Source organism: Salminus brasiliensis, chromosome 8 (assembly GCF_030463535.1).
Source record: "Salminus brasiliensis chromosome 8, fSalBra1.hap2, whole genome shotgun sequence".
NCBI classification, from domain to species: Eukaryota; Metazoa; Chordata; class Actinopteri; order Characiformes; family Bryconidae; genus Salminus; species Salminus brasiliensis.
The window spans coordinates 17470544-17495189 of record NC_132885.1 but is presented as its reverse complement, the minus strand read 5'-3'; the positions used below and the strand labels follow the sequence as shown (position 1 = coordinate 17495189).

The following is a 24646-nucleotide window of genomic DNA, read 5'->3' as shown; positions in this document are numbered from 1 at the left end:
TGTACATTTGGTCAGCCCTCTTCAACTTCATCCATCAATGAAAAGGGGCCATCCAAGGATCACCATTTGCCAGATAGCATTTTGATGATGATTAATATAGTTAATGGAGTTTTGTTATCTTTTTTTAAATACACTATAGGTTCATGGGTTTATCAAGTAGACCTAGCCAGCCAACAGACATTGACCACCAATGATCATACCTAATGGCAAAAAGGCCATATTACAGGCTAAACAGTCAGGCATGCTCCTTGTTGTCTATCTTTGTTGACTAACAAATTGCATCTATTCTGATTCTGATGGATTCTGATAAAATGGCCAATGAAGTCAGCTACAATGCTGGTAAACCTAATAAACAACGGTTTCTCAAACCTGAAAACATCTGTCTTTTTCTGTTGATGCCACTTAGCATGTGAATGCTGTTAGAACACTCCCAGTCAGGTCTTTCACCAACCTCAGAACCAACCACCTTCTATATTTGGGCCAACCTGACCAGAAACCACATTGTTTTTCCTGTCCACACTCCACCTCCATTGCATTTCTACACTGTCAACAAGGTCCTTATTCCCCATGGGAATTTTCGAGCGTATTTACGGTTTTAGAGGTACTGGAACTCTGATGTCAGTATCCTGGCATGATGTTTTGCTTATTGCTCACTCCAAATTACCCTGGAGAAACATGGGATTACATGTGTTTTAGTAATCCAGCAGGGCACTGTGTTAACATTTGTGCTCCTTCACCCAAAGTGTACCTTCAGTCAGATTACTCGTAGATAATTCAACTTCCTCTTCAAATGTAATTTGTATGAAATTATACAATCACACAATTACAGTTGTTTTGACTGTTTTCCAGCATGTTGGTTTTGAAATGAATCAGTGTCTGAGGCTAAAGTGCTGAATGTTAGCTGTAATTCCAGTGTATTTATGTCTATATTTGGTAAAACAAATTATGCATAGTCAAGATTTAAAAAGAACCACATGTAACTAGGCAAATGACTATGGTCTCAAATAAAACTGTCACACTTGCTTCGCTGTTGCAAATCCTTTGTAATCAATGACAGCCTGAAGTCTGTAGACATCATCAGAGTCTGGGCATCTTCTATGGCAATGCTTTGCCAGGTCTCTGATGAAGCCATTTTCAGTTTCTGCTTGTTTCAGGGCAAGAGTTCTGCTGTAAGTGAAATCATGCTCTCTGGGATTTCGGTCAAATTACTGGCTTGGACAGCCAGAAGAAATCCACTTTTTGCCCATTTTGCTTTAGCCTCTTATAGCACATTCTATATGATATCACCTGCTAAGGTTTGCAGCCATTTCATTGGATCTAGGCAATGGTGTGACCCCCGACAGCAGCAGCAAGATGAACTCTGGAGTGAACAGAAGCATCTTACAGTTTTAGAGTCTGAATTCAGAAAGCAATACTGATCTGTTCAGTAAGGTCATCTGATTTGATGTGAACTGCGCCACTCCCACCGCCACTTCTTTAGTTATCATGCTGTCCTCACATTGTACTTGCCTTCTGTATATGTCCTATTGCATATGTCCACTGATGTTTATCAACAAAATGCATATCAATATTCACTTCATATCAATAGTTCTTCTTTTTAAAAGACATGAATCAGACTGCATATTTTATCTGCATGATTAAACAGAGTTTACGCAGACAGTCCAGACACTACTGCTTCAGTTCACACTAAAAAATGGGAAAATCTTTTACAGAAGAGCAAGCATGAGTGCACCAGACTGGAAAGCACAGAATTCCAGGTTTAGGTTCTGTAATTGCTGAAATGGAGTTCAATGCCTTTCTGAAAATAAATATAGGCTATAAAAATAGTAGAAAAAGGAAATGCCCTCATTCAAAACAGCCTTGCATGAAAGTTTGCAATCTGAACAAACACCGGCGTCTCTTCATTCATGGAGTGCATCAGACCTGAACCACGCATGGTGACCATCAAACCCCAATTGCATTAAATCAATCCTCATTCTGCACTCTAAAGAATTGGTTCACTGTGGACGTTGATGGAAGCCAGTGGTCATCCGTACATTCCTCCATGTTCCAATAAGGTCTCTCCAAGGGAGTCTGCTTCGAGAAATATGCGAGCTTGTTACTGTCAAATGATAGCACTGATTCACAGCCGGGCCTTTGGGCAAGAACACAAGCATAACCTTGCATTCTGGAGGAAGGCACACCTGCTTCAGATTAAACAGTGCAATAGTACTTTAATATTTATGAGACCCTCTGAGGGTCTAAATGCAAGCAGGTCATTTTGTAAAAATGAGCGGACTTGTAGCAAATGGGAGGTAGTCTGCCAAATCAACATGGGAAAAGCATTTCTCACCAGGTTGTATTTTTGTTAACAATACAATAAAAGAGCTGCTACATGCTGATTAATGCTTGCAGGGCATCTTCAATGATGCTACCCAAGTGGACTGCTCTGTGTGAGGTGAGATTTGGATAAAAAGAAAATGCTAAAGGTGGTTATAATAGGTGTAAGGATTTCTCTTGCATCTGGGGACTGAACACATTTCTAATGCACACTTTTCAGTGGCATACACGTGCAGTACTGCTTTATATAAGGTATAGAACAGATCACCATAATAGAAGCCAAAGAAAGAAATATAGAAACATATAGTGGATGTAAAATATATGCATAAAAATATTTGCCTATATAAAAATATATATGGACAAAAGTATGGGATTTTGTAGGGGGATGTGGGACACCTGCTCATTCATTTTTTTTCAGAAATCAAGGGTATTAAAAAAAACATATCCTGCTTTTGTTGTCTCTGTCTCTGCTTTCTACTACATTTGATTGCATTCAGCAACAAGCGCATTAGTGAGGTCAGGATGTTTGATGATCACCACCCCAACCCATCCTCAACTCCCCAAATCCCTAACTTCGAAAAGTATTCGATGGAGCACCGTCATTTCAGAGAACACAGTTCCACTGCTCCATAGCTCAATGCTCTAGAGCTTTATACCCCTCTAACTCTTGCTCCTATTCTATAGTATTTATCTACAGGGACTAGACAAGCTGTGGGTGTGCATTTGTCCCTAATGGAGGGTGTCCATAAACATTTGGACATGCAGTGTATATTTAGGCCAGTTATCCAACTACCTGACAACTGTCTCGGCATGTTCCCATTATTCTAATGATCGAGGATGATTGACATCTCTCTGTTCAAGACCCTCTGGCTACACAGCAGAACTAAATGCAGAGTGAGTGGGAAGAAATGAGTGAAACAGGCTCTACATAACACAACTAGTGTTGTACCCCACAGTGTTTGTTCCATAAAAAAAATTCTGATGTGCATCCAGGGAGGACACACGGAATGCTGGTGTGGTCGTTTGGACAGACAGAAAAACAGATTAGCTAGCATGCTGGCTTTTGTTTATGAGTGGTGGAGTTATCTCACACTTTATCTAGCTTGACAGAGTGAAACGACAGGGAACACTTCGTTTTCTCAAAGTTCAAAGGTTTTGCACACCAGAACAGTAGAACAGTCTTATGCGGTGGTACAGTGACTTTCATCAATCATTTAAAAATAATTCTGATCAGAGGAGGATGGGTCCCTCTTGTGAGTCTTGGTTCCTCGCAAGGTTTCATCCTCCAGCTCTGAGAGAGTCTTTCTATGCCACTGTTGCCTTTGGCTTGTTTACTGGAGGTCTTTATGTCTTATTATCTCTTGTCCTCGTACTGATTACAGATTCTGTAAAGCTGCTTTATGACAACACCAGCTGTAAAAAGTTAAATCAATTTTATTTGATGATTACTGTTTTCTGGGGGTTTAGCATGCTGTATATGGGCTGAAAATACACATCCACATTTCTAGTGCATGACCAGCAAGGTAATGGTGAGGATGTGCATTCTGATGGTGTTCAATAGCTGCATAGAGAGCTGTGGCCCATGTCCGTGGGTGCATTGGTCGAGCTGATACAGCACATATTTCACTGTCTGTGTTTGTGTGCTTAGTGGATGCTGTGTATTATGATGAATAAACACAAATCCATGCCTTACACTTTTTAATAATGACACCATGCATTTCTCATGATCCACTGGTACACACATGAAATTATGAATCGCAAAGTAACTGTGAAGTGTGTGTGTGTTTTGTTTGGTATGCTTTGAAATCCAAACAAGTTGTATTGGATATGTAGTTTATCAACCTATTTGTCTGTCTTGTGATCAGGTCTGATGTTGTCTCTTGCCTCTTGCGTCTCCCAATGGTCTTACTCAACCCCATGTATTTACATGCCTGTAAGTCCGTTGACCCCACCTTCAGAGCCTTCAAACAAGGAGACCACTGTGCCAAACCAAAGGTTCATGACCTCAGAGTTATGGCATATTGCTTTCTCTTTCTTTTAAGCACAAATACTCTGCTCTTTGTCTGAGTTCAGTCTGCTCGGTACGCCAAGTGCATTAGTGGTTTGGACAAATTGCTTATGAACTTCATAACAAACACCGTCCAGCTGTCCAGCATACTTAGAATATCACAAAAAAGAGTGAATATCTCTGATACAGCCCTAAAACATTTTGCCATACTAAATACAGACCATGCTGTATGAGCTACTGCATGGTCTGAATTTAGAATTATTAGTATTGATTATATTGGCATTGTGTGTATACTTTCTATAGAGAAGCATAGTGAATAAAATATTCGGTAATGCAGATTAATGCATAATTAAAGATTAATTAACAGACAGAGAAAGAGAGGGAGAGAGAGAAAGAGAATAGAAGAGAACAGGCTGACACTCGTTAGCTGATCAGCAAGGTGGAAAAACTCTAGCTATTACATTACAACTTGTACGATGGAGGGTGGTCTTCGCACACATGGGTCGGATGTGTTTCTGGACCTCAGGCAGTTGTGTAAATTGTCAGATTAAATTGAGGGAATCAAGTCCAACAGTACACAGCTATTTTGTCATAACACACACACACTGTGTCTGGTGATGAAGCATCTTGCAAATGTAATTTTCTCCAGCTGCACAAACATAGCATGTAGATACTGCACACATGACCACACGAAACAATGACAGTGTAGGAGGAAAAACAGCAAGACTACAGACACATACACACACACACACACACACACATACACACACACAGGATACTGACAGGTCACTGATAAGGCACCAATGTTGTCTCTATGCTCTGTTAACACCCACTACAATAAAGTGGTGTTTGGGATCCTTCTCCCTTAGCTTTCATTCACAGCAAGAATATCACACCTGCCTAAACTGATGAAGACCCTTGGGTGGGTGGGGGGGTTTGTACCACAATAATCCACGCCCGGATTTAGGCTTGGTGCAAGTTTATCTGCTTCAGCGATAAACTGTCATTTTCTATTGGCAATACTTCTCTACAGGAATTAGACAAGCTGTGGGTGTGCATTTGCACATCTGTGCCAGCAACCTAAAATAACATTCATTAGAAAGAGTGTCCACAAACTTTTGGACAATCTACGTCTGCTTATCTACCAATTAACATAGCAAAAACCAAGGACTTTATGGACCCTCGTGAGTGCTAATTGAAAGTAGCTGCGTTTAGTGTAGCCGGCTCTAGTCTTTTCCTGTACTGGGAATAGGAGCGCTAGCCACTGCATTTGGACTCAAACAGGATCAAAGGGACCCAGCCTAGACTAAACCGATGTCGGAAACGTCCCATTTATGTTGAGCTAGTGCAGTTATGCATGACAGGCTGCTTGAGCGGCAACAGGATGACCACCACCACTGCCCAAGAGGAAGAAACTGCATCTCTGAGTGTGCAGAGAAACAGAGATACCTGAGCTTTGTATACAGACTCATTCAGACAAACTAGACAGTGCGCTGTCCATGTGCTGCACTTTTATACGACCTGAGGGACTAATGTTTGATGGATGACACAGAGCGGGACAGTTGCGCTGTGTGCACGAATTGTTCCAATGTTTTGCTGATGATGTCTTGCAATAGGAATCAACAGTCAAGAAAGCTTTTGAGAACTGCTGGAGAGCTCACAGGTAGGATCTCATCAAGCACTGGAAAAAAAGTGATGACACACGCAGATTCCAACTAGTCTATCAAAAGAAACAGCTCTGTTCTTTTGGTTTCATTTGTAGTAAAAACTAAACTGAGGTATGAGTTTGTCATACACACAAAGCTGAACAGCTGAAACAGAGAAGCAGCATCTGTGCAAAGTTAATCAAAACCTCTACTGGGGAAAACCTTCAGCTGTAAACAAGCTACTACAGACATAAAAAAAGGACATAAGCCAAATGTAATTCTTTATGAATGCACTCAAAACTGTCAATCAAAACATTTCCATAAGAAAAACTTAAACTGTAAAGACAGAGCACTCTCAGGTCTTTACTCTCAAGAATGCAAATGAGCTCTTGAAGTGTGTGTGTGTGTGTGTGTGTGTGTGTGTACTCACCTCTATTGCACACTGCCAAGCACTGAGAAACACAGTATCCTCCTGTCTTCTGCCCAAGTGCCCAGTTCCAGAGCCCGGGTCACGGCTGCCCTCTGTTTGTGTGTGTGTCTGTTATCTGGAGTGAGCGCGTTTCCCCTGGCCCTGTGTGACTGGTGCGGCTCCTAGCAGCACACACTGCGAGGCCTGTCATTGGAGGAGCTGTGTAAGGGGGAGGGGTGTCTGAACCCGGTGCTGCGGGCCAGAATTGAACGGCTGGCCCACTGCTTTGTTTTCCCTTTCACAGCTTGAGAAGGACGCTGGCTGGTGCTTATTTGATTTTTTAACATTCTGACCCTCAGACTATGCATGTGGGGGGTGCCGTGTTTTTCGTATTTTTGTAAAAGTGCAGACTGAAGAAAATATTGTTCCTCCAAACATTCGTCTGCACAGTCCAGACATGGCTTGCAAATTGCAGGCCTTTGCAAATGCAACCAGCCTATAGTGTATTTGTAGTGTAAATTAAAAGGAAAAATAAAAGCCTTATTAAAGTTTAATGGAAATCAATGTAAAATATATTATTTCAAGTTATTCTCTATTGGTCCACCGTTATCGTGACTTGTAACGTAATGTAAATAAAAAGATAACAAAATTGGACAATACCAATAAGTAACTGTTTCAGTGTGGTGCTTATTTAGAAATGAAAGGTATCCTATACATGCTGCAAAAGAAACCAGTGTCATTAAGGCCAGGCTCTAATAGATTTACCCAGGATTAATCCAGCCGTTGCGTCACTCATTAAACAACTATTGCTCATGAGGGGTCCCCGGCCAAAGATAGAATCACCTGCCTAAGTTGGGCTCTGTGCTTTCTTGTGTCACTTAGTGTGTCTGGATAGCTGAAGAGCAGGGCCTGTGACTGAAATCCATAGAACTGTGTACATGGTCCACTAATGTCCTACTCTGCTTTAATAAACACCTGCAGGAATGGCAGTCCTTTTAGGCCCTGATGTTAACACAGCATTGTGCCATGGCAAGGTTTTGTGGACTTACACACCAGCCAGTGCTTCATCAATTATGTCATAGATCAGTTTGAGCTGAAACTTCCTCAACTTAGTCTAATCTAACAGTGTATCATACCTGGGTGCAAAAGTCTTACAGTACAAAGTATATAGACACCTATACCTAAGTCAAATACAAAAACCTGTCTGCTATCAGTGGCACAGTTTTTCTGGCCCGATAACATCAGACTTTGAAAGAAATATTACTGTGAGAAATATATGTTCTTGGATCTGCTGTGTAGTGAGAGAGGGAACAGCAGACTGCATGTGGAATGATCATTCAGTGTGCATGGGATTCAAGTTAAGGCTCTGAATGACGAAAACACCTGCGAAAGTCTCTTGGCTGTCAGTGTGACCTTAGCAAGATGTGTCTGTAATATGACAGATTGTACATCCTCTCGACGCTGACTGGTAGCGGAGTTGAAAACAACTGAGGGTCTGAAGGAATGAGTGTTGTGAGCAGCAGTAAATATGACATATAGCAGAGAATGTGTTTCAGAGTGGAAAGATCTGCATCCAATTGGGTAGGAATAGCAATCCAATGTTGAGATAGACCTGCAAATTCCAAATGGGAACTAAAATCTCATCAACCAACAACCCAGAAAGTGTTCAGTTAGTTGATTCAGCTGGTAGTTAGTGCTGGACTAAAATGTGAAACTGTTCAGGACTGGGCAGCCCAGGGGCAACAGTTTACAAACACAGTTTCAGGAAATGGGAATCTCTTGCTTGTCTCTTGGGACAGAACCTTCTACAGAACAAAAAACTCGGCAGCTTGATCTGAAAATGTACAAAAAGGGAACATTCCACCTTGATGGTCATAAAACGGAAACAGGCAACATCATTTTCTGAGGCCCTCCCAACCCTGAAGTGAAGAACCAGCTATGCCATCTAGTGGCTTACATAGGCAGTGGAGTTTTTAACAAGGCAATAGACAATGCAACATTGTGTTGTCAAATTCATTGAAATGAAATTGGAAATCTTCATGATTTTCTTTTGTTGACATTAAAGGACCTCCTGGTTCATGTTCAGAATGCTCCACCATCTGCAGGGTCTATTTATCAGACTGTTCCAGTAAGAGGGAGGAACAGAGGGCTTCTTCCTGCAGGAGGAACAGTGGAGTGCTGCAGCTTTGGGAGTCAGATAAAAACAAGCCCACAGGAAAATTAGCAGTAAACAACTTCTGGGAGTGCTGCTTCAAACTAAACACCAAATGCAACAAGCTGTGACAGGCCGACTTTCACAGCAGTTCAGAGATGACTGGAATTCTGTTCTGGTTCTTCTTGTTTTCATAGAATCATTCTCAATAGCTTGTTCAAGCCACGAGAACGTCTACAGATTACGTTCAGGCCTGGACTGGAAACAAAAACAAGGACTCAGAATTTCACAGTTGTTCAAACGTCTTTCTCGGGTACTATAGCTGACAGTAATAAATTGTCTATGTTGGGGTGGGGTTTAATCCCTCGGTTGGGTAAACACACCACTCTACACCAGTAAGAGTCTTTGGACAAGGCTCCTAACACTACATTCACTCACATCAACTGTATAACCTTCAGTGAGTTTGGGCAGTATAACAGTAATACAGACTTGATCATGTTCTATTAAGGCTAACCAGGTTGACTCTCCTGATTCACAGCAGTTTAAAATTAGCTGTTTAAAAAAAAATATATATATATAATTAGTTGGTGACTGTAAGCATTTGTGCTACATTGTTAGTCTTTGTTCCTGGTCATACGCTATACCGTGGTAATAAAACCATGGTATATGAAAGAAATGGATACCACTTAACCCTATTTCTGCAAGCATCGTTTCATGACCAACTGCATCGGTACATTTATGGCTTTTAGCAGATGCTCTTATCCAGAGCGACTTACAAGGTTACTCGTATTACAGAGGAGGGCCAATGTAGTGTTAGGAGTCTTGCCCAAGGACTCTTATTGGTGTAGCGCAGCATAGTCACCCAGACCAGGAATCGAACCCTGGTCTCCCACATGGTGTTGTTGTAACTCAGTGGCAGGTGGTGGTGTTATCTGTTGCGCCACACCAACCACTACATTGCAAATGTGTGCAAATTGTAAGTAAAGTCTTGTTACATGAACCTGTATTGAAAATTCCAACAGTGACAGTATACTGACATTTATATGCAGGCGGGTCAAGGTCAAAGGGCACTCTGAATCTGTGCAGGAATGATCCTAGTGCCTGTCTCTGTATGCTGGGCATTGTTGGAGTTGGAGAATGTCAGCATGACCCGTTTGAGTTGTCCGGCTGCAGGCAGAGACTGAGAGCCGTTTAGGAGGCAGGTAACCTGATATATACTGGTTATGATTGAGTATACAAAACTGGAAATGAAATAACATTCCACAATGATTCCAGGATATATATTTAATCCTTTTAAGTTTTATGAGAGCTGGAGGGAGTCTCTGAGGTAAGATTACTGTCATTTTTCATTTTCATAGCTTAATGCTCGAGTAGATTAAGACAAAAGCAGACATCTTCATTTGGTGCTGAGAAACAGCAGCAAGGCTGCATTTCATTTATCAAAAATTGTTACTCAATCTTTATCATGTTTGTGTCAGTGCAAACTTAGACTTGCTGAGGTTGAAATGCCCCCACTCAGTAAGAAAAATATGTCTAATTGCCTGATAATGTTGCTAATTTCTATATGATTTGATCCTGAAACACAAAGGATTACTCACTAATTCTTAGTTGTTTATTTACAGATAACAAAACCTCAGTATAACCTTAATATAATAAAAATAGTAAAAAAGATAAAAGATGGGTAAGATAAATTCCATATGATTCAGGTTTCACAGAACTGATTGGATCAATGTGAAACTTAAGGATTCCAGCCAGAAAAAGTCTGGCCCGGTGTTTATTTCCACCACATAGTCATCAGATTATAGTTGGATCACACAATTCTCTTCAACTGGCAAAGTTATTAGCATAAAAAAAAATCAGCTGGCAAACCTGGTTATACTATGACCCATAAGTGTTTCTTCCTTCCTAGGGCATTTGATTTTCATTTCTGTGTCCAGTGGAAGTATTTTGTCTTGTACTTGCTTGACCCTTTCTCTCTGAAGGGGAAGGATAATGCTAGCTCAGAGCTGATGAACTGGATTCTAGTGATGCTATCACCTAGAAATTGAAGCCAGTGTCTAGGGTACATCCTCCTCGTAGAGACGCAGGGACTGCAGGATGTCCAGACAAGAGCTCCCTGAGGAGCTACTCACAAGATGTGATCTCAATCAAAACACTGACCGTTCCATCCAGCATTCTCACAAGTGTGCATTCACCCCTGGAAGTATTTTGGTATGGTCCATCCCTTAAACTCAGCCAGAAAGATGTCGTTAGCTCTGCTCAGCATGTCTCATCTCCCCCATCGAAAGGGGAGGAGCTTATTCCAACCAAACCATAACCAATTGCTTCCAGTAAAAAGCCAGAAACTCTGGGCACAAGGCAAAATACCCCCTGGACCGGGCGCCAGTCCATTGCAGGGTACCACACACACCCATAAATTCATAGCTAGGGGCAGTTTAACAAAGCCAATTCCCCTTACCATGCGTGTTTTTGGCCCACACAGACATAAAGAGAACACACCAACCTTCTCACAGACAGTGACCACAGTGAGGACTAAACCCACAACCATGTGTGTGGTATACACATCACCTGCTGGGTCAGCATTTTGTCCCATGTTAAGCATAAATAATGCAATTTTTATTTTTCCAATAATCTATCAAATTTAATGACGTTTGCTTACATTAGCATACACCAGCAAGCATGTGTGTGTGCGTGTTGGTCAAAATATTCCTCCCACCACACACACACATAATATTTTGCTGAAATTTTGTTAGCTCATAAATCCTCTAATAATCTCCTGTAATAATGTGTTTTGCTCTGAAATACATGATGGTACAGAAGGAAGGGGTATGATTTCTGATTTTTGACTTCTGCTAAAGCAGCACTAAGGACGTTTGGCAGTTTGGAGCCCTCTCTGGTAAAAAAAAAAAAAAAGAATTTTGCAAGCAATTTGCAGAGTAAGACTTTTGCAACCTGGATTGGTACCAACATCAAATGTCCCGTAATGAAAATGAGCCTTGTTATAATGGTGAAAATTGGATAAATAAATTGGATAACATATAATTATAAATTGTAAAATGTTTCTTTTTGCTCTGAGCCGCAAGCCTTCCCTGATAAACTGGACACAAGGCAGAAATACCTTCAGGACAAGGCACCACTCCCTCACAGGATACCACACACACTTACACCTAGGGAAAGTTTAGCATAGCCAACTCATAGCCTACCATGTGTTTTTGGCAGGTAGAAGGAAATTCAAGTACTCGGAGGAAACCCACACGGCAACAGAGAGAACACACCAAACTCCTCACAGACAGACACTGGAGCCCAGATCAAACCCACATGCTATGCAGCACACACTACCTGCTGCCGCCCACTGGATAATGGCATCTAGATTCTTAAACTGTGGCTACTTTCTTTGGCTTTGAAAGTCTTAATATTTTGAGTGTGAATATCTCACTCCTTTTGCACTGATTTACTATGCTGTCAGCCAATCAGAAAACCCTCTCTCTCTTGCTGATTCAACATGTTCACTGACAGGAGACAAAATGTGGACATACTATGACAGCTTAAACAACCACAGGCACTCAGTGACAGCCTAGTGGCGGCCAACTTGATTTCAGGGTCTTCAGGAGGTCTTGTTTAGGAATATTTAGGAGTCCTGGTCTCCAGTGTGCAGGACAATGCTGTTATCCACTGTACTACACTGAAATGAATCCCACCAATGGTAGCTACTTGGGTGTCCAGCCTGAGTCTGAAGCTAGGACATAAATCCATAAAGATATTTGACGTAGTCAGGAAAATTCGCATCAAATCTGAGCCAACTCTTTGTTTTAAATGATTGATTTAGGCCTTAAGGCAGCGTTGTCTTGGAATTGATATATTTGGCTTCAGGGCTCCCCCTACAGTCAAGAAGTATCATTGAAAGTGAAAAAACTGTCGCAGTACAGAAATATTGGAGGATTTTACACAAACATGAATCAGGTTCTCTCATCATTTGCTCAGTATGGAAACACCTCTTGTGTGACCAACCATGGGAGTATCTATGGCACCATGTATGGTAGCTAGTTGACAGACCAATTACAGCAGTGATAAGGAAGTGATAAGACACACCCTATATAAGCAGGTGCATCTCCCAAATTCTCCTTTCTCATTCTCTTCCATGAAGACCTTTCCTTTTTTTGTACCTGCCCTTCTTTAACACTTTTTCACTTAACAGGTCACAGAGGAACTCTTGGTTCTTCTCATTTTGGATTATTCACGGGTCTTCTACTCATTCCTGTCTGGCGGCTTGTAGCTGCACAGGATCCTCACCCCTTGTGCATTGCATGTATGGTATTCCTCCATGCCTGGGAAGCCATCTTCCAGCCAGACAGCTGCATCCACTGCTGAGTCATGCCTGCCTTAAAAAGCCTCATGTAAGTTTCCCTCACGGGGGGAAGTATGGATGTGGAATCCCTATTCCCCTCTCCCCGACCTCTGCTGGACAGCGATCTTCTGCAGCTCCACCAGAGTTTCATAGTGCAGTAGCCAGCGTACCAAGCTCAGAGTTACAATGACAGAGACATCATTCTCCTTTTTATAAATCAGTGGAGCATCAAAATAATTTAGATGGTAAAATGGCTTATTTTAAAGCTACATAACGTTTATTCAAAGGATAACTTCCAGCACTGCATTATTTGACTATTTAAACAGAATATATTATACTGCAGCTTTAAACATAAATATTTGTTTGTTTGTTTAATCATTTTACTTTGTCCTGTAGGGACTGGAAATGTTAGGGTACTAATAGGCATAAGACATGTAATTGGTTCTGTAAATCGTTATAATGGTCAAATTTAATAATCTGAGGCTCGATCAAATGCTAATGCTGCTAGAAAGTGGCTACACTCTATTCCCAGACACTCTGTGCTCCACAATGCCATCTGGATCCAATACAGTTTCACTATGGCATCGAGGAGAGCCAGTCTGACTGGGCCTGAGCAGCCTATGCAAGAGAAGAATAGCAATAAATCCCTCCCCACCACAACTCTGCGGTAATTTGATTTGCTAGAAGACAATGATTTGTATGGGAAACACACTTTTCTTTCCAAATTAGTGGGAAGAGCTTTCCACTCGTAGTCCAGGCAATAGGGTGATACGAGTCTTGGTGTCAGAACCCTTGCTCTACCTGTGCCATTTAGCTCTTTGGAGTGACTGATCAACACACATCCCTACACACACACACACACACACACACACACACACACACACACACACACACACTCTCTCTCTCTCTCTAAACCCTACTCTGTCATTTCATATTGTTCATAGTGTTCATTCTTCAAGCCCAGGCCTGGCATAGTCCTCTGTTTTTGGCTGTTAAATAGCTAAACCATATGTTGTGTGTTCGAGGAGGCCTGTGAGTAAGAGAGAGGAAGCTGGCTCCATGCCTGGTCAAAGTGCCATGGTCGGCTAACGACAGACCTTCTGGCCCAACATTAGCTTCACATATGCATGCATACACTCTTACACACAAACACACATAGGACATGTTGTGCATAGATGCCAATGATGATAGCAGTGGCTGGAAAGAAAATGACAAACAGGGAGACTTTGCTGAGTAATCATATTTGGTTCTAAATGTACTGTTGTGATTACAAACAAGGCTAAATTAGATTGTGTCTCCTGGAAATATCCCATGATCAACCAGTCTTGTCACCAAAGTATCACCAGCCAAGATCATGGCAGAAGCATATTGCTTGCATATATTGATAACCTAATAAATATTGTACTATTTTATAAATGGATTTATATAGTATTTACATTGGTGAATACAGGCTTCATTAGTACTGGCTCTGAATGCTAAAATTATGGCATATTCCTGTTCCATTCTGAGCCTGCAATAGGAAAAGGTGCTTACTGGCACCTCCTGATACAGTGGGGCCATCTGTGGGAGGAAACGTGCACCACAGGTAGAGCTGAAATAAGCAGCCAACTTTTGGTTAATCTGAGGTTTACTGCAATGTGCAGTATATATATATAAATGTAGTTTGCATGTAGGTCCTCCTCCATGTAGGTGGGGTTTTTAATTGCCCACTTTGGGTCAATTCATCATCATGTACATGTTTTAAACAAATACACAAATAAAGCTAAGCATCTTTTTAATTTAAAATCTGCAAAATGCAATTAAAAGAAATGTTGTTTTCTTGCGAGGAAAAAGTTAAGACACCCTCTATGAATTTATGCTACTTAAAATGCCTAAAACTAGACACACCACATCAGCTGCAGATGTTTAGATTATGCAGGATTTTGGAGGAGCCTTTCTTATATAAACCTCAGACAGTTAGATTGGTTTGCTTTTAAATGTTAAAGTAAGCGGTGTCACCATTTCTGTATCGCACATTAATTTAAAATCATTTATAACTGGAGAACATAAAACAACAACTGCCAACATCAGCAGATCAAGCTGCCCTAGCAAGTTCAGCCCTAGAGGTAGCTCTTGTCACTACAGGTAGCTCTTGCCACAGTTGATGTAGGGTGTCCTAACATTTTCTTCACCAGAAATGTGCAGTTCTATTAATAACATTTTACATTTGTTTTCACATTTCAACCTATATGCTGTCTATATTTGGCCTGTTCTGTTGACTCCTGACAGTTATAAATAATGAGCTTCTAAGTAAAGTTACTCTGCTTCCTCATTCATTGCAGAATCAGCCAAAAAAAAAAAAAGAGCTCAAGGGCAAATACAGAGAAAGTCTGAAATGCTTACTTCATAAAATATAGAATTTTAATATATACCTTTACCTGTGTTATAATGGCCTACATGACAGTATGACTAATGTGATTATCATTAGTGGATGTTCTGCATCTGCATGGCTGTTAGAACTCTTTCGGGTCTTCCAGGTTGACGGAGATGAAGCACAACAACATACAAGCATTGGGGGTCTGCAGTTGGGATCAAAGTTCAGAATATAATGGATCTTGGCAAATGCATTTCTCAGAGTTTGCAGTGGGATGAGAAGACAGATAACAAGGCTGCTTTTTACATTTTCTTTACAGAGCTTTAACACAATCTTAAATCTCTTTGAAAAGGAAAGAAATATACATACAAATGATTTTCAACATGGTATATCTAACTGACATCAATGAAAAATCCCTTTTGCATACAAGCTTTTAAGCACAATGCCTAGGGTGACCTCCTTTGGAGCCTCTGTTTTAGTTTCAGGCACAGTAAAGGAAGACCTCTCACCAAGGCAGGGACATATCTGAGTAGAAGGACATGAAATTATAATGTCATGTTTAAAGTTGCACAACCACTCCAGCTCCAGGGCCCAATCATGCAGTGCAACCACAATGTGTGTAGTGTCATTATATGTTGTGCCAGCACAAGCTTGTCTGCAATGGCTTTCAATATTGAGGTTTTCTTTTTCATAATTTGTTCAGCAAATATGACATCAAAATAACAGATTTTAAACTGTTTGGAAACTTTTTGGAAAGTAAAGGAACAATCCAAGAACAGCTGACAGTGAATTTAAAGTGGACATCTTTCAGTAAAAAACAAATCAACCTATTAAAAACACATACTGCTGCTTTAAACGAGCCAGTGAAAGATCGAAAGACTTACTCAAACGACAACCACAGCAGGTTGTCCGGCTTGTTGCGTGCCGCATCCTGTGTGTGAATGTGGTCAGAGCTTTTTCACATAAACCTTCACAATCTGATGATTTCTTGTGTACAACAGTACAGTTTATTTCTGATGTTGTCTTGTGTAGTCAAAAATGACCCACCATTATGTTTAACAGCAAAGAAATAGTCTCTCTTTTTTCCCTTTTGGCTTGAAATGTAGAGAAAGTGAAACATCACCCACAAAAGCCGTGCACCACCAGGTTACACAGATTTTCTTCAGGCCATTTTGACCCTTAGGCCTAGCACAGTACATAGAATGTTGAGACAATGTGAACCCATTATGACGTTTACTGTTGAGTTCATTGTGACGCCATAATGCCGGATTTAGACTCTCGCGCTGTAGATCAAACAGCAGATCACATCATCATTACGACCTTCTCGTGAACTGCACGCAAGAGCTTCACAGAGCTTCACCGTGTAAATAGACATAGCGGGGAGTTCGCTAGGGGGCAGTACAGTCCACAATAACGCGATCACCTTCAGCAGCCTTCAGCCTGATGGGTTTGTTGTACGCCTCTAAGCCTGGAGTCTGTATACACTTTCAACCAAACACAATAGGAGTACTTTTAAACTAGGACCTACTTCGTATTCAACCGGTCCTCAGAAAGAGTGCAGCCTCAAGGACGGTCTCAAACTTAGCTTTACCAGTGTTACCATTCATTACCAAATCTTTTTACGTGTGTTTAGAAGTCCTTCAGTAAGGGGGCTTTTCTTACGTCCCTGCTCCTCACCGCTCCACACACACACGCTAGCTACTGGCCATGATCAGAGCTCGCGCGTTTCTAAGGGATCTTGAATGGAGTGAAAGTGCAGCTGAACTGAGAGCAGCAGTGAAGGAGCAGAAGAACGAGCGCTTCCATTGTTAGCAAATGACTGTAAAAATAAAAGCCAGTCGCGCTGCTTGACTGATTTAAGCGAGGTCGGGGTACGAGCGCTGGACTAAACGCTCCTTTGTGGGAATAGAAAGAGAAGACGGGGCGGAATCGAGCCAAGCACATCGGGTTGTTTTGGTGACATCACCAGCTTTCCTTCGCTGCATCCATACGACACCCTGCTGTTTCCCACCACTGCTGGGCTGCTTTCCCTGCTGCCTGTTCACAACCTCGTTTGTCCACCTCCGTCCCATTCTCCTGTGCGGGTCCGTGTTGGTGAGGTTGGTCAGCGGCTCGGATTGCAGCTGCAGTGGACCGGATCTGCACCGTATCAGTGAGGGGCGCTTTAGTGCCCTCCTGGAGGCAGGAGGGGGGAACAATAGAAGCCGGCGGCAGTAGCAGGACGAGGACACAGCGATATCTACAAGGCAGGGATGGGGAGGCTTTAACGCTCTGGCAGCACGGCTCGCTTCTCTGGATTTACTTGCAGCGTTTGATTCGAGCTGGGAAAGCGCCGAACAGGGCGAGATGAACAGCGGAGGTGAGGCGGCCGAGGAGGGGGCACCCAACGACCCGGACACGGAGGCGTTCTTCAAAACAGGTAGGATGGATGGGAGGAGATCGCCGGCCAAAGTGGGGCTTCCCTCGGTCTGATCTGAGAGGGGGGACAATGAAAGCTTAACTTAAGGGAAAAAAACACACACACACACACACACACACACACACACAAATGTCCATGTAGCCGGGAACGTGTGAGAACGCGTGATGGAAACTCATTGACCCCCGTGCTTTGTGCGCCGAGCGAGAGCAGTGATCTGAATGAAGGTGATGAAGATGATTTGTACTGTTTCTAGCTGGGCTTTTGGAATAGGAGACCCATCACTCACATCTGTACGGAGCTTTGTGAGTCAGAACGCTGTAATAAGCCCGTCCTGTGCGCTCTGGAGCTGCTTGCTCTGGTTGGTGGCTGGGTAGGCGATGCCCGGGCTTTGTTTGACACCTCCACTTCTTCCTGTCAACTGCTTCACTCTCACACTCGCCTCTGGATCCCAAGCACTCACCCAGAATGGCTATTTTATCTTCCTAAAGCGCCCTCAGAAACGAGACAGACCCCCAGTCTTTTGTTTTAGTTGATGTGGGCTAAAAGGAACCATCCAACGGGTTCCTTGTCTAGAGAAGCTTCACTGATACAGCGTGGAAGCTGGAGATGTCAAAGTGAGGAGAGGAAGATGTGTCTGCTTAGTAACACAGTTTGTATGCGAGCAAGGTTGATGGCACACATGTATTTGTTTAGGGAGGCCTGTGATCTGTTTTGGTGTGTTTTGGTGTGTTTCTATGTCTGCTCAGTGTGGAAGCTTGGATTGACTCGGAACAGACTGCTCTGAGATCAGATCATCAGTACTATCATTTCTACAGCCATAGCAATGGATAGCACTCTTCATCATGGCCTGAATCGCCATCATATATGCAGGGGAGTTTCAGGCGTGAGATATGCACTCTCAAAGGCATAGACTCTGTGCAGAACAGTGAACAGTGATCTGGTCCTGGTTAAATGGTGTACACTCTAAGCAAAGCAGATTCTTTGACTCTGAACAATAGTGACACCTTTTTGATGCTGCATTCTTTAAAGAACCATATGGCCTACAAGAGGTCTTAGACTAGAGCCATTTAACAAGGAAAGAAACCACTTCTTTAAATTGCAGAACCATGCCTTTAGTAAAGTAGCCTTGAAAAACCCAAGTGTTTTTGAAGTGAGTTGAATCTGACCATCAACAACTCCTGTTGCCTTTTGCTACCCCTATGGATGTGTCCAAAAACACCCTGCAACTACACAAGGACACACCCCAGCAGTCACAACACTCCACCGCTGTGCATCAGAGCTGCCTGGCACATCCATCTTTCATACCTCCCATACCCTGGTGCAAGCTTGGCACACATCAAAACAAATCCCCATGTGAGATCATTAAATTCGGAGCCTACGTTGGCGATCAGCAGGAAAGCTTCTCCGTGTAACTGTGTCACTCTTCTGCATGTGCCTGAATGAAGCAGGGGTTTCTGGTTGTCAGCTGAAGCTCATGCTCAAAGGAGAGTTGTCTTCTCTTCTTTTTTATGTGGCACCTTAATGCAGACCAGCCTCTTTCACTTCTTTGAGCGCAACATCTGAAAGCTGAATCACTAATGATGGTGGCTTATGGAAGTGTTGAGAGACGCATTGTGTAGTGGCCGTTTTCAGGGTGCGCACCGCAGCTACTCTGAACAAACCTCGCCTCCGCTCAGTCTGAAGTTTAGGAGACCTAAAGCTAAACCACAGCTGCTGTGAACAATCTAGACTTTGCTCAACACACAGCTGTAGAATTAAGAGTCCAGAACGTAGAGGCCCACCGTTGGACTGTGGAAGCTGATTCTTGATTCGTTCAATCTGGATGTGGAGCCTAAGCTGTAAAGACCACAGCACTGCTTTTTGGGGAGAGGGCTTGCAGATAGATGACTTGCAGATGGTGTGGAGGTCTGAGAGAATTATCAGAGAGGAGAGTGAGTGTGTCTTTGCTGTGGCTCAGCTCAGCAGATATAAGGACATCTGCCTCTGCCAGCACAGGGAGATGCCGTCAGCCAATTGTATTGATACGTTATGGCAGCCTAGGCCCCAGGGGAGGCCAAAAGATGTGGGGAGGGATGGAGAGAGGGATATAGTTGGGCAGAGATGGAGAGAGAGTTAGGCTCTATGACATGGATAATATATGTGCACTGGTACTGTGGATTGTTGTAGCAAATTTTGCCCTATATTAAAAACACAAGAGAACTGGCAATGAAACAGTGGTTAGACTGTTGTGGTAAGACTGGCCTGAATGCTTGTAGCCTATAGCCTAATACAAAACATTGTGATTGGTTAGAGAACTCATTTGTGTAATGCCTGCTGTGATATCAGTAGGGGTCTAATGATAAACAGTTAAAATACAAAGGTGTCTTGAATACATGCATTTTCTGATGCAGCGAAAATAAGTTTATTAAAGGCCTATTTGAGAACAAGAATAACATTAACACCCTCTCATTTGCTGCCCACTTTACCCTCATAGCCTGCATGCAGATGCCTGGTTTTAATCCTTGGCAGCGGTCTATACAAAATGTGCCGTGATTATAAAGGGTAATTCTCTAATAGAGGCAATGGCTGTATAGAGAACTATGATAACTCAATATTGTATTATATGGTTCATCCAAATGGATGAAAGAACCCTTTTTCGGTGCTACACAGAACCCTTTTTGCGTAGAGTGTGATGACCCTTCTCGGTACTGCAAAGCCCAGTGTCCTGATTAACACCCGATATATTGTGAAGCCCTAATAGAGAAGGATAGAGACAAAGAGAAGCCGGTCAGAGCTGCACTGAAACATGGAGGGGAGGACATAGAGAGTGATCTAGAGTGAGACAGACAGAGTAGGAGACCAAACCAGCGAGAATGAACGGGCTCATAAAGGCCCTCTCATCCGCGGCTCCTCCAACAGCAGTGGGTGTTTGCCCTCAGAGAGAAAGGCATTACGTGGCTGAGTGAGCAGTAATCCATTCACAAACGGCTGTCTGAATGAGCTGAAGTGGTTTTATGTCCTCAGCCTTACGGCAGCCTCTTTTCCTGCGTCTGTGGCGCTTACAGCCGAATTAACCTCTAGCCAAACTCGCACTCGCCATGTGTAAGGGAGCTTCGGCCCATAGCAGCATCACACGGCATACGGTTAATGCCCATAACTTCTTGTTGGCCAGCCGCCTGAAGTAAATAATTGGGAGAGATAAGAAAATTCTGCATCCGATCCTGTGTTTCTTCTTCATCCGTTCAGGAATGATTTAGTGGGAAGCCTCCTTTTCCTAGCTATTAGGAAAAGAGTCGTTTGGGCCACAGCTGTTGGTTTTTAACAAGGCGAGCTGCGAGATCCGAGCGAGAGCCGGATGTCTCCTCAGGTAATAACAGGAGCAGATTGGCACAGTACAACCTTCCAATCAATACCTGTATAGCTTTAGCCTTTTTGTCAACAACAATCGCCTCCCTGCAAGCTTGATAGACAACAGCTGCAGCTGCTTGGCTCCGGTTCCTGCTCTTCCTCTCCAAAAGCTACTTCACTCTGAGCAAGGAGGATTTTCTTCATTGATTATCTAATCGCTCAGTGAGCTGGGATCAGGGCCAGGGCCTCAGAAGCCATTAATGATGTCATATAGAAATCAGCCCTTCAGGTGCAGATAGTGACGTGACGAGGCTATTCTTAATGACCTGAATCTAAATGGTAAGATTATTTAGGGATTTGAGTCAGGCTCTCTGTGCCCATATGTAATTGGATAGTGACACAGATAACTATGAGGTGCAAACTGGAAGCTTTGATTTGAGGAACTTTATATCTGTCGTAGTTGAACCATATCAGAACCCTGGGACTTTTTCATATACCACCTCGCCACACGTGTGTCGGTCTGCTATATAAGCACTGACTCATCTCATCTTCAATTAAAAAATAATGACATCATAACAAAAGTAACAGTAATACATTTTTAATTCAATCTTTACCTCAGCAAAGAGGTTAGATGTATGTAGATGAATGTCTTGAATTAAGGAATGAGTTGGGGGTTGACTCGTGCCGAATGGGTGAGTGGTTCGATGGTTAGAAGGGGTGTGATGGGTTTTTGGGATTATATTCACTGTGTGTAGGTGGATACATATGATCAAATCCAGTTGATTAAATTAGAACTCACTAATCTAAATTTGAGTGCACTCATCATAGGACATAGCGAGTTGACATATTTCACAAAGCACATCTGAAGCTTGGGACAGGGCAGGATAGCAGTAATGAGGTATATCACAGCATGTAAAAATCATTATGGTATTTTTAAACAATGGTGTGTTTAATGTGTCAAATTTCCTGTTTGTGTCTGGATAATTAGCAGCCAAATAAGTCAATCCTTACTGTGTACATTTGGGTGGGCCTCAGAGCACAGGCATTTATTGATGATTGGTCACATGCTAAAACCAGGTGGAAAAGCACACAGGCCAGCTTTAGCTAGTATAGCAAACTAGATGATTCATTCCAAATAAAAAGAAGGGAGTCAGTAAACCCGGATGAACTTTTCAGCAAGATGTGCTTGAGAACAGTCATAGCCAGAAATGGAAACACAGAAAGCATCCAGAAAGCATTTATATTTAAAAATGAAGCACCCTTTAACTGCTTTATTACTCCTGTGGCCTCATTGTTGTACTATGTGCCACAGTGGCTAAGCCACAACTAGAATTCGTTAAAACCAGTTACGTGACTTTGTGCACTCAGATATCTCAAATTCTTCTAGATTTCCTCAAAAATTGTTTTGTTTGAATATCAGTTAGCTGGCACACAGCCTGCTAATTAAACTAAGCTAGGCCTAGCTAGCTGACTATGGGTCCAAACACCACAGAACAGGTTGCATTTTGATGCTCTGTCACTCCAACACTCGTCCAGTTGCTCTCTCAGACCCAAGGTATTGTTTGCCAAGTGATACCACGGTAATATTTGCAGATAGGGGTGGGCAATATGATAATACTTGATCATAATTTGATCAGTGTTGTTATCATGGAATACAATATGCTTTAATGAGTATATTGAAAATATCATCAGTGCTTAAAGAATACTGTATTAACTCTATATTTAATTACAAAATAGAAATCAATTCTATTTAACTGAAATAGTAAAAAAATGTCTTTATATATTTATATAAACATTTATCAAATATATATATATATATATATATATATATATATATATATATTTGATAAATAACACTTTGCTGCCAGGCCTGTTCTCCAGACTATACTTGAAGTGTGTGAAGAATTTGGCTGCTCCCAGTGCCTTATTTTCCTGACCCTGTCAAAACAGGACCTGGATGATTATTACTTATTACTTATCCAGTACTTATCCAGTGTTGGTGGTATTTTGTGTGCAACTCTTGACCTGTGGTTAAGAAGACAGATGATTCTGGTAGCATGACAGGAGAGCTATGTAATTACTATGCTTAAATATTAATGAATAAACCACAGCATACAATTCTTTAACTGTACTACCAGTGCTTTACTGTGGTACAGCTACACCCCTGCAGTTTAGCACTGCATTTCCATTCAGACCCGGCTGATTGGATTCAATGACTGCACTGAGTGGCGGCTAAATTCTGCTGTGACAGACCTTGGATTTCCTCCAAGTGTGCGTGAGTCTGTGTGTGTGTGTGTGTGTGCATGGTGGTGGTGGTGGGGGAGTGCACCCTTCTCCACTCCCCACATCATGGCGTCTTTCAGTGCCCCACACATAGTCTCCAACATGGGGAGAACAATAGGGTGAAACAGGCCACTGTCAGCCGGGACAAAGAACACACCCATGATTTGGCCTCTTTGTTTGTGTGTGTGTGTGTGTGTGTGTGCGCGCGTCTCTTACTCCCTTTGTGTCTGTCGTTCTGCATCGGTCTACTCTTTCCCCTGCTACTTCCCCATTTCTGTCTTCCTCTCTCTCTTACTCACCCTCTTGTATACACACACAACCACTGTTGTAGAGGCAGATGGCTAATTGGCCAGTGTAAGCCACATGGGTAATAAAGAGAGTGAGAGGAGATTTGACTGGATTATTGAGTCATGATCTGATGTTGTGGGAGAAAGAGGCAAGGAGGAACAGCAAGAGAGTAAGAGAGGGGTTTCCTGTCCTTCTTAAGCGTCACCAGCGTCACCCTCAGGAGCCATATGCCTGTCCAAGGCCGGTGCAGTGAGACGGTTAGCACTGATGGCTAATGGAGTCAGAGCCTATTAGCTGAGGCTCTGAATGAGGCTTTCTGATGGATTGGGAGAACGATGCCCTAGAGGCCTCTGAGTGTTCGTCTGCGCCTCTGCTGATAAAGAGGCTGTGGCACTTAGCATTTTTACCAGCTAAATCTGTGCATTTGTGATGCAGAAAAAAATGCATTGCAGTTTTGGGGTAATTTGGGTTATTTGACCTATTTAAGAATCTTTTTTTGGTCACAGTTTAACACAGTTTAACTTGCCAGCAGAAACACCTTCATGAACAGCAGCGGTTAATTATGTAGAAAACCATTGCAAGACTTGTTCTTCAAGTCATGAGTAACACTTTATGTGAAGGCTATGTACATTAGCACACATGCACATTGCTGTCATACAAAAACCTCCATTGTATCAAAAGGTAATGGTGAATGGACCAATAGAATTGCTCCAAAATAACTTGATATAAAATCGTTTTACTTTGATCTTCATTCTTGAAGATTCTTTTCGCCTTCTATAAAGTCGGCATTTTGGAGGTTTTTGTGTGACAGTGACGACACGCATTAAATAACGTATTGAAAAAAACAATAAAGTCAGTATTCATGAGATGATATAAGATGTTTCTGAAAATGGTTGTTATACATGCCTTTAGTATTAAGGCCATTATACTGTAGTGATTGACAGGTCAATCACATCCATCACATTGACGATGGAGATCCCATTTATTGCACTGTTATAAAGAATCGTTCTCATGTAATGTTTTTTAAGATATGCAGTTAAAAACACTATACATCAATTTTATAAAACCCGACGACTAACAATAAAAGGCATCTTTCA

The 24646-nt window shown here is 42.2% G+C and overlaps 2 protein-coding genes across 6 annotated transcripts in view; one reads left to right on the top strand and one right to left on the bottom strand.

Annotated features, from left to right (window-relative positions):
- mylka (myosin, light chain kinase a) overlaps nucleotides 1-6533 on the bottom strand; it is a 65097-nt gene extending 58564 nt beyond the window's left edge. For both annotated transcript variants that reach the window (XM_072685895.1, XM_072685896.1), the window contains exon 1: nucleotides 6404-6533. The gene's annotated coding sequence lies outside the window, so the exon portion shown is untranslated. The remainder of the gene's footprint in view (nucleotides 1-6403) is intronic.
- A 10239-nt stretch (nucleotides 6534-16772) lies between these two features.
- Nucleotides 16773-24646, top strand: part of kalrna (kalirin RhoGEF kinase a) — a 210387-nt gene continuing 202513 nt past the window's right edge. For 3 of the 4 annotated variants that reach the window (XM_072685875.1, XM_072685873.1, XM_072685876.1), the window contains exon 1: nucleotides 16774-17651. In XM_072685875.1, coding sequence (XP_072541976.1) covers nucleotides 17579-17651 — 73 coding nt within the window. In that variant the 5' untranslated portion in view covers nucleotides 16774-17578. Of the gene's footprint in view, nucleotides 17652-24646 lie in introns of all 4 variants that reach the window. The other variant, XM_072685874.1, reaches the window with a different exon arrangement.